The 18659-nt window shown below is 35.1% G+C and overlaps 1 protein-coding gene across 1 annotated transcript; it reads right to left on the minus strand.

Moving 5' to 3' along the window:
- Positions 1–845: 845 nt before the first annotated feature.
- Positions 846–18173, minus strand: LOC144438703 (folate receptor gamma-like). The gene is made up of 6 exons (XM_078127848.1): positions 18099–18173; positions 15354–15551; positions 10795–10986; positions 9284–9419; positions 2036–2214; positions 846–959 (listed from the first exon to the last, which is right to left on the minus strand). Exons 2-6 carry the CDS (start codon positions 15522–15524, stop codon positions 846–848), a joined length of 792 nt encoding a protein of 263 aa, XP_077983974.1. The 5' UTR covers positions 15525–15551; positions 18099–18173.
- Positions 18174–18659: the final 486 nt, after the last annotated feature.

Genomic DNA, 18659 nt, shown 5'->3' on the forward strand with positions numbered 1-18659 from the left:
TTTCCATTGTAGTATATCAACAATAGCTTTAGTTTGTGTCTATCTTAGTTTGCCTATAGCTTGATTTTCATACTAGTATATCAACAATAGTTTTAGTTTGTGTCTATCTTAGTTTGCCTATAGCTTGATTTCCATAGTAGTATATCTCCAATAGTTTTAGTTTGTGTCTATCTTAGTTTGCCTATAGCTTGATTTCCATAGTAGTATATCAACAATAGTTTTAGTTTGTGTCTATCTTAGTTGGCCTATAGCTTGATTTCCATAGTAGTATATCTCCAATAGTTTTAGTTTGTGTCTATCTTAGTTTGCCTATAGCCTGATTTCCATAGTAGTATATCAACAATAGTTTTAGTTTGTGTCTATCTTAGTTTGCCTACAGCTTGATTTCCATAGTAGTACATCAACAATGGTTTTAGTTTGTGTCTATCTTAGTTTGCCTATAGCTTGATTTTCATACTAGTATATCAACAATAGTTTTAGTTTGTGTCTATCTTAGTTTGCCTATAGCTTGATTTCCATAGTAGTACATCAACAATAGTTTTAGTTTGTGTCTATCTTAGTTTGCCGATAGCTTGATTTCCATAGTAGTATATCAGTTTAATAACTGCTGTATCTTGTGTCAATGAGTTTTAAAACACTGTATCACCAATCATACCTAAACAAACACTTGTGCTTGGTCTGATTTCAAAAATACCTCAATTATCTACATTTTAGATCAAATATAATAATAATTAGTAGTTATTTGAAAACCATTTATATCTTTCATCAGATTGTTCAAAAGTACTCTAAAAAATAATCCCTCTAAAAGAAATGATTGGAGGAAGATTCCAGGTGGTGACAGCTTATTACAACTTAATGATAACAACCAGGAGTGTAGCAATTAGATAAGTGACAAGTGACAAACTTTGGACACTAACTGTACCACCTACTGTTAATTCATTGGCATAGTACTGTGCAACCTGTGAATAAAACAAAACAAATGACGATTTTCACAAAACTGATTTATACAGAGCATGATTGATTATTCCTAAATTGTGAATGATTTCACATGCAAACAAGGAGATGTTGAATAACTGAATTAATTTTTACATATCACTTTCTGAATTTACTTTTCATTCCTGTAGGAAACGTGAATAATGTGTATAAATTGATAAACATAAACATGTATTTATCTAGTATTAGTAAACGTGTATTTATCTAGTAAGCATGTAATATAAAGATGTCTGCCAACCTGCATAGTACACACACTACAATACTGAGTGCAACACAGTAAGCCATATTCTGGTTATTCAAAAGACAGAAGATTGTACAGTCTGGCCACTAGGGGTGCTGTTCTTTGGTTTTGGTATCACCAAAATTTTGGTATAGTGCATAAGCCTTTGTTTTGGCAAACAGTATATTTTGGTAATGCCCCACTGCCATATGTTATTGTATATACCCTGTGCATCTGTGATTCTGTGTCTACTTAGGGGGTGCTATTACAATATACCCTGTGCATCTGTGATTCTGTGTCTACTTAGGGGGTGCTATTACAATATACCCTGTGCATCTGTGATTCTGTGTCTACTTAGGGGGTGCTATTACAATATACCCTGTGCATCTGTGATTCTGTGTCTACTTAGGGGGTGCTATTACAATATACCCTGTGCATATGTGATTCTGTGTCTACTTAGGGGAGTGTCTTTTATCAAGATTTGTTTCCATATCTGCTTCATTTTCTGTTGGATTTTAATTGTGACATTTTCATGTCTGTTAAAATATGTCTAAAACACAATGTATTTTTTTTTCTGCACTGGATTTGTTTTAACTGAAGATGAGAAGAAGTTTTGTCAATAGAAAATAATTCCTGCTAACATTAAGTACATTATGACCTTTTAGTATTCTGTCTATGTAATTCTTGTGAAACTTATCAACAACAGTTGAACTGAAAATGCCATGTTGTCAAATTTTTATGCACCAAAATAAAGACATTCACTATAAGTAGGGAATTATGGTAATTTCAATCAGAATTTGAGTCTACAAATACTTCACTCACCTCATCATTGGGGTTATCCTCACCCTCTTCCCAGAACATTTTCATACAAGGCATGTCTGGATTATCATCAGGAACTACAGTGAAAGAGCCTCCCCAAAGGTTCCGACAAAAATTGGTTGAATTATGGAAATAGTCTTTGAAAGTTTTACACTCTTTATCATCTGGACATGCAGCAGTTTCTGATTGCAAATCAATAAATAAATAAACAGACAAATGAGGAAATCTTTTGGGAAAATGTTAGGAATTGTTATTCATATTCAAAGTGATAATGCCATATCAAACTGAACAAAACAAATGAATGCAAAATGTGTCTTTTTTTGGAAACAATCATGTTCTTTACTAATTAACAAAGGGAAAATTAAAGTCACCCCCCCCCCCCCACCCATGTCAATTGAAATGAAATGAAAGAAAGAACAAGAGAACTCAAACTATGTTGGCATTAAGGTGGTTATATGGTTCGGTTAGTGTAATGACAGCCATCATTTAGAACAACCAGTGAATGGATACACAGTGCCTCTGTGATGATTAACATATATTAGAAAATCTCAATCATGTATATATATATGAATGTCCTGGGTTCCAGTGAATGTAATTACAGGTTTTTGGCACTGGAGTTTCAGAAAAAATAGCACCAATGGTGTTGTAGCTTGTATTTGGGTCTTGCTATGGACATGGCCTTGTTGCTTGGGATATCTGGAAACATTTTGGGAATCTTTAGTCACTTACTTACCCATCCCTGTTTTTATCTTTGTAATTATTACATCATCATTTCTGTTGCTAAGGGTGTGGTCATGATTGCTTGGGCCAATTGTGGTAACTGCAGAATAATACCTCCAGAAACATCCCCACCAAGTTTCAACTCATTCACCATGCAGTTTCAAGATATAAGTTTTTGACCAAAATTAAGATGCATCCCCATTAAATTTCAGTCCAATCTGCTCTGTAGTTTTGAGACTATACATGTTTATACCTAATGAACCATGAACAATTATTAATCTAAACACCCCTAAGAAAGCTCCCACCAACTTTCAGCCTAATCTGCTCAGTTTTGGAATGATAGATTTTTGACCCAAAAGACACATGCTTATACCTAATTTGCATATCACTGATGGGATCATCTTGTCATGAACAATTCTTAATCTAAACACCTCTAAGAACGTTCCATCCAAATTTCAGATCGATCTGATAAGTAGTTTTGGAGTTTAACTTTTTGTCCAAAAATCACATTTTTTGACCCAAATCACTTTGGTAATATCATATTGATTTGATCAATTTCCCAACTAGACACCCAAGGTAATACACCCACCAAATATCATGGCAATCGGTCCAGTAGTTTTTGATTTTGTTGTGTGTCACACACACACACACACACACACGCACGCACGCACGCACGCACGCACGCACGCACGCACGCACGCACGCACGCACGCACGCACGCACACACACAGACAGACAGACAGACAGACAGACAGACACTTGCCATGTCTATAGCACTACTGAACCTTATCAGTTCAGTTGTGCTAAAAATGGTATCAAACAGCCACCAGATCCAAAATTCTCCCATACGGTCTACAACCTGCTACAGCACTTGTATCTGAGCCCTCTTGTAAAAACATTCTAGGGAGAACACAGAGGTCAAAGGTCAAAGGTATTCTTTACTAGTCAATATCCCATATTATATTATATCATGCTACTATGTGCCATTCTGATTGGATAATAACTGTGGTAAAATCCCATTTTACCACGGCTGGCAGTGGTAAAATGGGCCCCTAAACTAGCATATGAATAGTACATACAAGCTGAATGTGGAAACCAAAGGGGGGGGGGGGGGGTTGACTATTAGGAAAATATCCTGTCCAATAGTTTGGGTTACAGTAGTCCAAATATTTCCACTGATGACCTTGCGATCGAAAGCAACGATCGATCAGTGGCTTCAACATCACTGGCCATGGCCAGTTTGCGAAATTAATGCCGGTCCTTCGGCCCGAGACCAACAGATTTCCGTTCGGACCAACAGTTTTTCAGAATTACAACAACGTATCGGTCCTTAGGACCGATTGAAATTTGGAGTAAATAATAACATTTATTCAAAGATATATCCAATTTCACCTACATGAATCTGATCTTGTGTTACCTATTTTACTCTCGACATCTCGTTCAAGTCAAGCGACACAGAGCTAGCTCGCTACGTGTTGTTGCCAATGTTGATATCATGTCTACATGACGTAGCATACAGCGTCTAATCAGAACGTCTTAGACATTCAGACTCATTTTACGCATTCAGCGCATGCGTCTTTTTCCACCATGATATCGTAATCATTTAATCATTGTTGTAAAGTTTACTGCTCGAAGTGTATGAAACTTTTAACGTGTTTGAGACAGTTCCACGTTGCATTTATAAAGTATGTGGCGATATTTAGGAGGCGGCAATGAGCTTCCGAAGAAGAAGACGAAACATACACTGTTTTTTTAAAGGCTGGTATAGCCGGTAAATGTTAGCAGGTTTCCCGATCAATTTACCGGAGTTCCCCATGTCTGTTGCCATGATCGAAAATGCATTTTAACTAATAAAGAAGGCAGCTACACTTCGTAAAATATCTTCAGTACAATAGGTTTTTTTTTGTAAAAATAGTAAAAAAAATGCATAGTCTGATTGCTTTCAATTTGATGCATATGATAATGTACGTACTGTCATGTTGTAATCAACGTATAAACTTAGAAATGTTGCATTTTTGTTGCCATTGTTGTATCTAATTACTGCATCATGCCAAACATGGGTACATCATGACACATTATAGTACAGTTACCATATCACGTTCCCACGTCAAAAAAACTCACACTGTAAGACATGTTTAGCCATAGTTCTTTTCATCATGGTCAGATTTCTTACACAAACAGTCAGAGACGATACTCAATACACCACAATAGGGTATACGGGTAGGGCTTTATGGGGGGGGGGGGGGCTTCATTACATATGTAAAGACCGAAGGAAGACGAAACCTCTCTGTGTCACTTTGTGGATGGAAATTGAAATAAAGCAAATACAGTTTTCAAGAGGGATAGTTACGCGATAAAACTTTCTGCTATGATGTGAATGTGTGGGTCTACGTTCGCTAAGAGTTGGAAAGCTACCTTAGCTGTTGCCACAGATGATGAATCTGACTTTGGATTAATGTGATTCAGAATTTAGTGAATCATACAGAGAGGAAGGAGAGGACTGTGATCTCTTAGAGATTGCAGATAATGTAGATTTATTGATTCATTCACCCATATTATCTACAATCTATGGATCTGTATTTCTATGGTGTAATGAATACATTCAGTCTCAGACCACTATAGTCTATAGGAACAGATTATGCGAGAATGAATATGCATTGTCTCTGGGTTCATAGTTACAAATGAAAATCTCTACTCACAGAGTCAAAAATTACTTGGTTGGGAATCCAAAATTTACTTCCAAGTTATTTTTTGACTCTGTGAGTGGAAATTTTATGAAATAATAGTGGATAGTGAACAATTTGTTGTACTCTCTTTTACTTTTATATCTAAAGATATGCTGTATCATATTAAGTTCAAAATCATTTAATCTGCAAATGGGGGTGTAGATACAGGTCGTGAACATGAACTGCATTGAGTATGGACCAGCAGTTTTCCTTAAGGACCAGCAGCATTTGCTACATGTCGGTCCTTATGACCAGTAGTCATTTTCCCTTAAGTTCACACACTGGCCATGGCTGATAAGGTACAAGTTCTCCCATGCAACGAGCCATCTCAGCATCCTGCTCTCGTTGAATCAAGCAACACCAATTTAACTTTTAACCATCAGTCAAGTGCGTCAGGATTATTTCAAAAGTGTACATTTTCAGGTTCAGTCAATGTTCAATTTGTTAACCATTAAATTAAAGTAGATTGTGTAACGTCGCGTCTCTGATTTACTGTCTCGAGCTTTCTCCGATTCAACTGATTCAACGCCGAGACATCTATTTTTAGCAGTGTACAAGATTGTATTGTTCTTATGTAAATATCCAAACAAAATTGTTACTTTCTTTGACCTCTTGCCCCGTTTTCTTTGTTGCTAGTTTTCAACGCGTTTTCGTTATGCATTACATGATGTAAATAAAGTAATTTATCAATGCATTGCAATGCAGTGTATGGTTTGTGTTCATGCAGTGTGTGTGTGTGGGCGACATGAACGTATCCACTCATCAAAATATGCTCGTTCCCGACGATCTATTACCAACGATCTTTTTCTGTACGTGCGAATTCGCCTTTTCAGGCATATAAATAACTACAGAATCACATTTAGAAGAAATAGACACATATTTTGATATAATATAATAGCAATAACCCCCGCCGAAGGCGGGTATACACTCGAATTTGGTACAATTCGCTCCATATTCGCTCTATATGTAGTGCTATATGTAATTGTACCAAAATCTCGTGTATACCCGCCTTCGGCGGGGGTTATTGCTTAATTATATTATACCAGTATATCGATGGTGTGAATTAAGAGATCTGATTGGTCAAGACCTCAAACTAACACTAAAATAGTGATATATGCAGCGTTAGCATGACTCTTTAGTGGCCCTGAATGAGAATAGTATATTTTTTGATCACTGTTGTCTACATCCATTATGCATGGCTGCCGTATCCATATACTGTTGATTGCCTGTACAACACTAATTTGTTCACACCGAATGCTAATTGAATAAGATATCCAAAGCCCTAGAATTACCCGATGTTTCCTCAAAACTATCACCTTCATAGAACAGCTCAGCATAAGTCTATAGTGTCGTTCTTGGCCCACAAAATGTGGACACAGGATCATGTACATAAATCCATCACAAAATGAATTTAACTTAAAGTGTACATGCAAAGGTACATACTCTTTTTTTCTTAATTATGTTTATTTTGCCATAAAAATAAAGGAAATCGGGTTCGTAATAGTACAATATAATTCTAACACGAGAAATTGCGCGAAAAATGAGGCACTCTCGGCTCAGCCACAGAGCACCCTCAGGTAAGTACCTCTCATTTGCATATGGATAGGACAGGATTTGGAACTTTATGACGTCAATGCAGGAACACAAACGCATTCGTCAGTGTATCTTTACATGTAAAGCCATTATGGTCGAACCAGAAGGTCAACTTCAAAACCCGTTTTCGCCAGAACCCGACGTTGAATATTGATCAGATTCCTCAAGCGTAGAGCAATACACTCCAGCATTAACATCTGATGGTGTGATTTAGCCAAATTCATTCGAACCGACCGCTAGCAGTAACGATAGTTCCTCTGGTAGTGAATGAGTATGTCCTAGTGAAGCCGTGTTGTTTACATAAAGTGAATGCTGTTATCAGCGTCCTTTGTTGACATAACTATTCAATGGGTGGAAAACAGCTCCTGCAGACAATGTAATCGAAACGAAAATTATGTAATATTTCCATATCCATCAAACATACAGAGAATGAGAATGGCTTCAAGAGTTCCCCATAATATTCTCTCAAGTTGTTCAAATGTAGCATGTGTCGTAACAGTACATTCAATCTATGACCATTCAAAATCTTCGCGAAAGTAGACCCACAAATTCGTTAGAGCAGAACGTTTTGTTGGATCATGTAACCGTCAATCTTGAAAGCTAGGTGTACACGTACTTTATTTCATTTTTGACTGCGTTCATTACCATCCACACAGTGACATGAAGTGGTTTCATCTTCTTTCAAAGCACAGCCCATGTTCACTGAAGCCGGCCGTACTGTGGTGTATTGTGTATTGTCTCCGACCATTTTTGTTTGAGTTTTTTATGGGTAGACATGTCTTACGTTGTGGAAGTTATTTGACCTGGGAGCGTGAAGCTTAGTGCTGATTGTACTTTGCTGTGTCCATCCACTTTTGACATGTGATTGGCATGACACAGTAATTGTTCATGTAGACAAAACAATGGAAACAAAAATAGCAACATTATAATGAGCGTTGCGTCTTTTTACTTTGATATGATTCCGACGATATATGTGATGTATCACAATGAAAACGATCGACTCCCAGCAACATGGAAATCAAAACATACAATCGGACTACGCATTGTTTAAAAACAAATGCTATCGTAATGAAAATATTTTATGAAGCTAACTTGCTTTCTTGAAAACATCATTTCAAATTATTTTATTTGTCTTCCTTTTTTCGCTTTGATCATGGCTACACCGGTGGCGTGGAGAACCCCGGCCCCGGTAACATTTACCGACTTTCACTGTATGGCGTCACTGTCCAGTTTTTACGTGATTTCAACTGCCTTCACCCATTATTACCTACTCAGTTATATCACTCGGAAATGTGTGTAGGGTGATGTTTCACTGCGGGTGCTGCCGACAAAACACCAAGGAACCATTGTTGTCGGAAGACTAAACTGGTACACCACAATACACAATATGTACAGTTACAGATAATACTATATGGCAAGCGTAATTAGTAATTCATAAGTAAACATTACACAAAGGCTTAGAAGGCTTTTGTAACACGTGGGACCTCGACACCTTTCGTGAGCTGGTTGCGGTGCCGAAGTTAGTCGAAGCACAGGGGATTAAGGGGGCAAGTATTTTTGTGACTTTCTTGCCAATGCGCGCAATATTTAGAGGTATGAATGCAATTTCATTTATTTTTATGGCAAAATAAACATAATTACGAAAAAAAGTATGTACCTTTGCATGTACACTTTAAGACCATTCAGAAATGAACTTACCACTATACAAACTGAGTAAAACTACATATTTACACTGCATAATATTAAACTATTCATTGTTTAAATTTAAATTTAGTGACTGTCTCCTTGATTTCATATTGTGAGATTGCCAGTCCCTGTCATGGAAGGAATCATGCTTGAATTCAACAGATATTCAGGTTCTGGGGCCAATCTATCTCCTTGATTTCATATTGTGAGATTGCCAGTCCCTGTCATGGAAGGAATCACGCTTGAAATTCAACACATATTCAGGTTCTGGGGCCAATCTATACCTGCACTTCATTTTCATTCCAAAGTGCACTTTGTTTTACTTTTACTGTTTTTTAAAAAAAAGTTTTGTTGCAAATTTTAATAAACCAACCCTGGGGATGGTATACCCCTTAGTTTTGATCAGTTAATGACATATATGCATTCCCTGATGTCCATGTGTCCACTTGTCAAAATCTCAAGGTATACAATCATCCCCAGGGGTGGTTTATTGCTGAATAATGTTTAATTATGCTAATATCCCTACCTGATGACCAATCCCAGCCTTTAGCCCAGTTATCAGAACAGGTCAGGTCAAATTTGCATGCATCCCACCATGCATTGCACTCACTGGCACACAAAGGAACATCCACAAAACGTTCATTTCGAATTGAGATTTTATGCTGTGTGTGAGAAAATGTTGGGTTTGTGAGTGTCATTTTATACAACTACAAGCATACACACATACATGATTTACTGACAAACATAATAAATCTGTATATGCATGCATGCATGGATAGATAGATAGATAAATAGATAGATAGATATGATAGATAGATAGATAGATAGATAGAGATAGCATAGATAAAGAGATAGATAGATAGATAGAGAGACAGACAGATAGATAGCTAGATAGATAGAGATAGCATAAAGAGATAGATAGATAGACAGAGACAGACAGATAGATAGCTAGATAGATAGATAGATAGATAGATGCATACATACATTTCAATATGTAAATACTTATACATAAATTTCAATAATACATGTACATGTGAAATCTGTTTAGTCAGAATGATATGTTTTCCATAATATGCAATAGCTAGACAATTCTTGTCAGGTTCTTTAATCATCCTGTAAACAAGCCATCATAGATGACATAGTCCCCACTGTTTGGGAGCTATTGAGCCCTGTTTGGATTTCAAATGGCTCCAGACATGAAAAAATCATAACAGAATGGCTGCCTAGCAATCCTGTTGGATCATATCATGACATAAGTTGACATACATATATACATCATAGTACATTGTCTTAATTTTAAAATAAAGTTTTAATGGAAATTGTTCATGCATGTCAGTGTAATGGTCCCAAACATGGAAATATTAAAAAAATGTTCAAAGGCATGTCTGCATAATGGATTTGAAATGAAAACTTTGTAACGAAATGGCTGTCTAGCAGCCATATTGGATTGTATAACAAAATAAATTGACATACATATGTATGCCATAGTGTGTTGTCCTTGTACCAAGTTTGATAGGAATCGGTCCAGTCATGTCCAAGTAAGTGGTTCTGGACATGAAAAAATTGTTCAAAAAATGGCCACATATGGTGGCCATATTGCATCATATCATCACATAAATTCACGTGCATATGTATGTAATAGAACATTGTCCTTATATCGACTTTGAATGAGATCTGTTCAGGCATGTCTGCGTAATGGCTTTGAACATGAAAAAATCATAACAAAATGGCTGTCTAGCGGCCATATTGAATTGTATCACAAAATAAATTGACATCCATATGTATGCCATAGTGTGTTGTCCTTGTACCAAGTTTGATAGAAATTGGTCCAGTTATTTCCGAGAAATGACTACGCACGCACGGACGCACGCATGCATGGACGGACAGAACCCAATCTATAAGTCCCCCCTCCCCCCATCTATAAGTCCCCCCTCACCCCGGACTTCGTCCGGTTGGTAATAATTAGGAGATATTCTAAATTTAATTATCAAACACAAAATAAAGATTCTAGATGTCTAAGAACATTTTCATACAAACCTCAACAAGCCAAGGTCCAACATTTGGTGTGCACTCATAAAAACAGCTATCTTGTACCATAAATTTATGACATGATGTTGACAAAGCCTCAGAACCACAGTGGTACCAATTGATATCATGCCACACTCCGTCATCATGTATGGCTTCACTCACATTGGAGAAACAACAACTACGGTCTGACCATTGTGTACACTACCAAAAATAGAAATATAAAACATTGGAATGTGACAGTGTAAGTCTTAGTAACTTGAATACCTATTTAACTCATATACTTTGTCTTAAAGAGGAATGCCATTTTCATACACTATGGGTTCTAGAAAGTCAATAAATTGATATTTTGCCTTTATAGGGTATCTTTGCTATGGGCTATTGCATCATTATTGCATCATGGGAGTCAGCAGAAATAATATATAATAATATATTCAAGTTGTAATTGTAAACTGAATATTCATGAGAGATGTTTTACATTGAAGGGTATAGGCATTTTGGACTTATGAAGATTCATTTGAGTTTATTCAGTCCAATTTTGGTGAAATAATGATAACATTCATGAAACATGTGACATTAATCAGCTTTCCTCCTCTCTATCACCAGGATCATACTTGTACAGTGATATCATTAGGGTAATCCTTTGTCCTCTTTAACTCCTTCAAATATTGGTTATCCTAGTGGTTTTGAATGAGACTAGTAACTTTTATATGGGTCTTTTGAATCACCCATTCATGTATACATTCACTCAGTGCATGTAGTAAGGACTTGATCATTTTATGTCTGTTGGACTCACTTAATACGGTCAGAAAATACTGTTGCTACAAGAGAATAGCCCTATAAACAGGCATATCTAGTCATATTGGCAGTCGTTCACAGTGACAAGTCAGGTATATTAGTCAGAATATAAATATAAATATAGTTGTCGATCAGCGTTAAATACATGCTTGACTGCAGAAGGTATGGATTGTCATGACGTCATTACTCATGAATATTTATTACTAGGCTGAAATAACACTTTCACAGCTCTAAGACACCAGAATTTATTTCGCAATGTCACAGAAGAAAATAACAATTCTGGTTTGCTAAAATGTGTTGTTACAGCTTTATAATTCAGAGTTTATAGGTTTATTAAATTATCATATAGAGGTCAAAGGCAATACGTTACTCTATATATAGTATTTAAATCTACAAAGTCATGACTTTACTAACATATTTAGTAAATACGGAAAAATAAAATAAAATTTATGTGTTTTCGATAACCCAACCAACCCTAGTTTAAGCTGCCAACGCTAAACATTTTTCAAACATTTAAAACAAAAAGATGAGAAATTCCCTGTCTTCTTGACCTTCATGCACGTCTGATATCTACATTCTCAAGCCTTTTTCTACAAGTTTTACTACTGACAGGAATCATGCAAACCTGTTATTTGATTCACATACAGATTAAGTGTGATATTTGATGGATGTTAAAATTGAAGGCAGAAAAAACCTCATTATGCTATCAGTTCAATCTACTCTGCAAGGTCAAAGTCATTTCTCATGAACATTTAGATTCAGTAAAGATGCAAGATGTGACAGTATTTAACAACCAACGTACAATTAATTTTATGTATATATACTTTTCACACTTTGTTAAGATGTTGTAGTTATGGTACTACACTGTCAGTATACTAACGACTGTAGAATTGTAAAATATTGGTTGAGGATTTTGAAAATGGATGATGAAAGACTTGTGTGCAGATGTTACGAGTTTCATTTAAGTAAAATTGACATAGTTAAATATAATTTTTGGGCTAGAGATGTAAGACATTTACTCTAAAGCTATGGCTTTGGGGAGGTATGGGATCATTGATCAACAAGGTGTTGGTGATGAATTGAGATTCCTAAAAATATTTAAACAGAGATGCATTGATATCGATATACAATTATGGTCTGAAAGTATGAATACGTCTAAAAAACTTGATTGTTATGCTTCATTTAAAAAGGAATTGTCTCTGGAACCTTTATATTTAACCTCTCTTGATAAACCAATATTCAAACTGATGCTTTGTAGATTTACAACTTCAACACATAATTTGAAAATTGAAACTGGTTGTTGGAATGATACTCCAAGAGTAGAGAGACTTTGTGAATTGTGTAATTTAAACCAAGTAGAGGATGGATTCCACTTTTTACTTGTATGCCCATTTTATACTTGTATAAGATCAAAATATATTGCCAATTACTTTTATAATCCCCCTCTGCAACACAAATTTGTATTACTTCTGTCGTCTCGAAAGTTGACATGCTCAGAAAACTTAGTAGATATATATTTTATCAAGTAGATATATATTTTACTAAACTTAGAAAAGATGGAAACTCTGAGATTCAAAGGGCCTTTTTCTAGTGATCCGTTCATTTTTGTATATTTAAGGTTTGTATTTTTAGGATGGTGGCCAACAGTACTGAATAAATGATTGATTGATACTAACGACTCCTACACAAATACTACAGGTATCAACATTTCTAACACCAACTCAATTTATATATAATGATTCACTTCATTAGCTTCTTTTAATTTGATTTTTAAATACTAGTGATGAGCCACCACTATGTTGGCCAATCCAGTGGTGCTGGTGGGTAATATATGCATTAAGTTTATAATGCTAGCCTTAGAACAACTTATTGGTCTGATGCACACATTGTATACACTACCAGATATAGAGATAGACATAGTATTGAAATATATAATTCAGATACTGATGCACACATTGTATACACTACCAGATATAGAGATAGACATATATAGTATTGTTATATATAATTCAGATACTGATACACACATTGTATACACTACCAGATATAGAGATATACATATATAGTATTGTTATATATAATTCAGATACTGATGCACACATTGTATACACTACCAGATATAGAGATAGACACATATAGTATTGTTATATATAATTCAGATACTGATGCACACATTGTATACACTACCAGATATAGAGATAGACATATATAGTATTGTTATATATAATTCAGATACTGATGCACACATTGTATACACTACCAGATATAGAGATAGACATATATAGTATTGTTATATATAATTCAGATACTGATGCACACATTGTATACACTACCAGATATAGAGATAGACATATATAGTATTGTTATATATAATTCAGATACTGATGCACACATTGTATACACTACCAGATATAGAGATAGACATATATAGTATTGTTATATATAATTCAGATACTGATGCACACATTGTATACACTACCAGATATAGAGATAGACATATATAGTATTGTTATATATAATTCAGATACTGATACACACATTGTATACACTACCAGATATAGAGATAGACACATATAGTATTGTTATATATAATTCAGATACTGATACACACATTGTATACACTACCAGATATAGAGATAGACACATATAGTATTGTTATATGTAATTCAGTTACTGATGCACACATTGTATACACTACCAGATATAGAGATAGACATATATAGTATTGTTATATATAATTCAGATACTGATACACACATTGTATACACTACCAGATATAGAGATAGACATATATAGTATTGTTATATATAATTCAGATACTGATGCACACATTGTATACACTACCAGATATAGAGATAGACACATATAGTATTGTTATATATAATTCAGATACTGATACACACATTGTATACACTACCAGATATAGAGATATACATATATAGTATTGTTATATATAATTCAGTTACTGATACACACATTGTATACACTACCAGATATAGAGATAGACATATATAGTATTGTTATATATAATTCAGATACTGATGCACACATTGTATACACTACCAGATATAGAGATAGACATATATAGTATTGTTATATATAATTCAGATACTGATGCACACATTGTATACACTACCAGATATAGAGATAGACATATATAGTATTGTTATATATAATTCAGATACTGATACACACATTGTATACACTACCAGATATAGAGATAGACACATATAGTATTGTTATATATAATTCAGTTACTGCAAGACAAAATAACCATTGTTTTGATAAATTATATTGGCTAAATAAATCCTCTTAAATCTTCTAATAGTGTCCAAATAAATTATAAAATTTGTTGAATTGTTGCCACAGGGGCAGCACCCTAGTGCCCTTGTCTTGAAGAAGCATGAGTTGCCAGAGAAAACCTGCATTGTTTGGCAGGGTTAAAACTGAAGCAAGGTGTAGTCAGATATCCAGTGTGTTACAAGATGACATACATTGTATACATAGCCCCTTACTTTGACATGTATCTAGCCCCTTAGGGACTGTACAGAAATTACAGGGGGTGGGGGTGGGAGGTGGGTGGGGAGTGAGTCAGTGTTTTTCAAAGGAACGAGGCATGAAAAATATAGACCCCCTCAAATTGTTGCACAAAAAATCCTGACCCACCCCCTCTACCATGCATGTACAAAGTGACCCTCCCCCTCGTCAAATTCTAATGAGTTCATAAATACAATTCAACATACTAGTAGTTTATTTTACACAGTAATATTTACCTGACCATGTAAGTTGGGTTCTGGGGCAGGTGAGTCTTTATGATAAATACCATCCATGCATAGATTAAGCATCTCTTCAGCTGTAAGATTAGTTACAACACTATCCCACCCATAACATAGTGTCATCATGTAAGCTGATATCATCACCAATCCATAACACTTTACTGCCATTCTTCTCAAAATTTACTCTCACTGAAACTGAAAACAATATATGGGAAATATGAACAATCAAAATAAATAAGTACAGTATTATTTTTAAGTGATCATTAGGTAGAGTGCCAACAATTATTACACTTCCACTTTGAAGAATCAAGAGTCAATAAAACCCAATATCTACATTTTGTGATAATTGTTGCAACTATCTTTACAGAACATTGTTGTTATATTTATAAAGACAGTTAGACTAGTCTTCAAATTGGTTTTCAAATTTAATTTAAATCCGAGATACTTTGTGAAACAAATGTATTTTTAGGCAAATTCACATATCCAGATGTTCAACTGTTGAGAACAAAAAACCAAAAAAACACCAAAATCACCAATGGCATTGTAGCACAACTGTACAGTTTTAAAAACTGTTTACCCACATGCTGATCCATGCTAGGTATAGGTGTTCATTTGGTGAATGATTATCCAGTTGCCTTTCCAACCCTGTTGTTATCTTTGCAGTATATGCAATCATTTGCTATGGGCACGGTCTTGTTGCTAGGTATATTCGCATACATTTTTTGAATGTTTAGTCATTTGTCTATTAATCTATGTTGTTATCTTTGCAAAATACATGATCTTTTGGCTGTTGCTATGGGTGGTCTGTTGCTAGGCATATTTGCATACACTTTTTGAATGTTTTGTTCACTTGTCTAAGAATCCCTGTTGCAATCTTTGTGAAATACACCAGTTTGGCTGTTGCTATGGGCATGGTCATGGTTGCTAGGGATATTTGCCTTCATTTTTTGAATGTTCACACTCATGCCTACCAGATGATGTTATTTGACCAAGATATATACTGCCATTTGGTTGTTGTTAAGGGTGTGGTCATGGTTCCTTGGACTAATTGTGTCAAAATATTTTGAAGAAAATTTACAGAAAAACACTTTTAGAAATTTCTCACCAAGTTTCAGTCTCATTGACCAAGTACTTTTTGAGAAAATACTTTGACCGAAATTCACATTTTTACACCTAATTTGCATATCACTGATGAAATCATTATATGCTTAATATTTCTTCATCTATATACCCTCAGATGCATCCCCATTAAATTTCAGCCCACTCTGCTCTGTAGGTTTCGGATTAAATTTTTTTGACCAAAACGACACATTTTAGCCCTATTAATTTACAAACCCCTGAGAATGTTCCAACCAAATTTCAGACCAATCTGCACAGTAGGTTTGTAGTTTATGTTTTTTGACCAAAAATGACATTTTTTTTAACCCAAATCACATACCTGTGATGTGATTATTTTGCTTTGAACAATTTCCCAACTAGACACCAAAAGTAATCTCACCAAATACCAAGGCAATTGGTCTAGTAGTTTTTTAGTTTAAGTTGTTTACAGACGGACAGACAGACGGACACTGCACGATGCATATACATATAGCACTATTGAACCTTATCAGTTCAGTTGTCCTAAAAAAAAGCAACCATTTTTATTATGCTTCTCTACCCAATTCACTGCTATCATCAAATCTCCATCACATTACAAATATTCATGTGTGGGTTTGTAATTTAAATGAAATATGCCGTATTTCATACAAAGAAGTCTTACAAATCTACAAATTGTCATCCAATATTCACAGATAATAAGTGAAATGACTTCCTGAATGATTGGTAAGTAAAATTCCATTAACTCAACATAGTTACAGAATAATTGCTTTTATTCAAGTCAATCTGATCCGTCTTTTCCTCTTGAGTCAGTGGTTGCCATAGTAACTGATGCCCTACTCAATTTCTAGGGATTGATGTGTGAAGTTGCGCTGGTAACAGACATGAAAGAGCTAGTGTTCATTTGTTTTAAAAATAAATTATATCCATTTATCACTATTATATATACCATCACATTACAAAATTGTTAATCTTAAAACGATATGGCTGTCACTGTTGTTTGTTCCGAATAAATCCTGTTAACTGCCTCTAATCCAATTTCTTCATTCGTTGAAATTCTAATCTATTGTAATCTGAACTGCGTATTTCTTCAAATTTTCATTGCATATAAATTGAAAAAAAAATCACTTTGCAAGGAATCATACTAATTCTTTACTTTTTTAAACAAAACTGTTCGTATAACAAAAATTCGTCTAAGCGTATTGAATATTTACAAAATGTACGGCAATGGAGGGAAAATAAGTACATTTTAGATATGGCCTACAGAAATGAGATAATAGAACTTGTACACATACATATACATCATGGTCTGGCAATCAAAGCAATTTGCATATCAAACAAGTCGTCACCAGCCTTACGTCATGATAAAAACACATGTATGGATGATATACAATGTAACTTGATAAATTTTAGGAATGTAAATCTAAGTGATGACGATACTGAAAAAACACTGATCGAGTGACTAAACGGTAAAATGTGGCGTTACTTTACGCATGATTGCAGTGAAAGTGGGTTAGTCTGTTTTCGGTACGGCTATAGCCTAGGTTCCATAGAAGAACACAACACTGACTTAAAGTTAATAATACAATGTACTTGTCTTTATAAAGATAACAATGCTACAACCAAATCAGTATACGTAAAACTTACCATAAAACCCGGCAACGTACGTTGAAAGTTTTCCCACACGATCTATCTTTATATCGTTATCGGCCTCACGTGTTTTTCCTGCGCATGGATGAATCAAAGGTCAGGTTACAACGTCTCAGAGGTCAACTTTCCCTATTGATATTCAAATGAGTATGTACCCTTGTCGGGTGCGCGTGTGATACTTTATCATATTTATTCGTCGAAAAAAAGTTCAAAATCAGTGACATTACATTTTGAAATGAGAACGGATAGCCTACACTATGGCAAGCCGTTCAGGCCAAAAATATTATTATTAGTTAATATTTTGGTTAACAAGTTTAATATGTAGTCCTCCTTCGCCGCGCTCTCAATGCGGCCATGGTCCCCAGAAATGAACCCAGGCTACATAGCGATTTTTAAAAATATCATATGTGCAAATTAGACAATAACCCCCCCCCCCACACACACACACACATTCAGAAGAGGTACACTACAATAAAACATACACACACACACACATTCAGAAGAGGTACACTACAATATAACATGGACACGTGGTATTGACTATATAGATGTGTGTTT

The sequence above is a fragment of the Glandiceps talaboti genome, chromosome 8, assembly GCF_964340395.1.
Source record: "Glandiceps talaboti chromosome 8, keGlaTala1.1, whole genome shotgun sequence".
NCBI classification, from domain to species: Eukaryota; Metazoa; Hemichordata; class Enteropneusta; family Spengelidae; genus Glandiceps; species Glandiceps talaboti.

Bases quoted from the DNA above. Each gene is read 5' to 3' on its own strand.
- LOC144438703 (XM_078127848.1), bottom strand. From the start codon at position 15,524: ATGGCAGTAAAGTGTTATGGATTGGTGATGATATCAGCTTACATGATG. The intron at 9,420-10,794 runs GTTTGTATGAAA...TCTCACACACAG, and splicing joins TTGGACCTTGGCTTGTTGAG to CATAAAATCTCAATTCGAAA. The intron at 960-2,035 runs GTGAGTGAAGTA...TTTTATTCACAG, and splicing joins AGGATAACCCCAATGATGAG to GTTGCACAGTACTATGCCAA.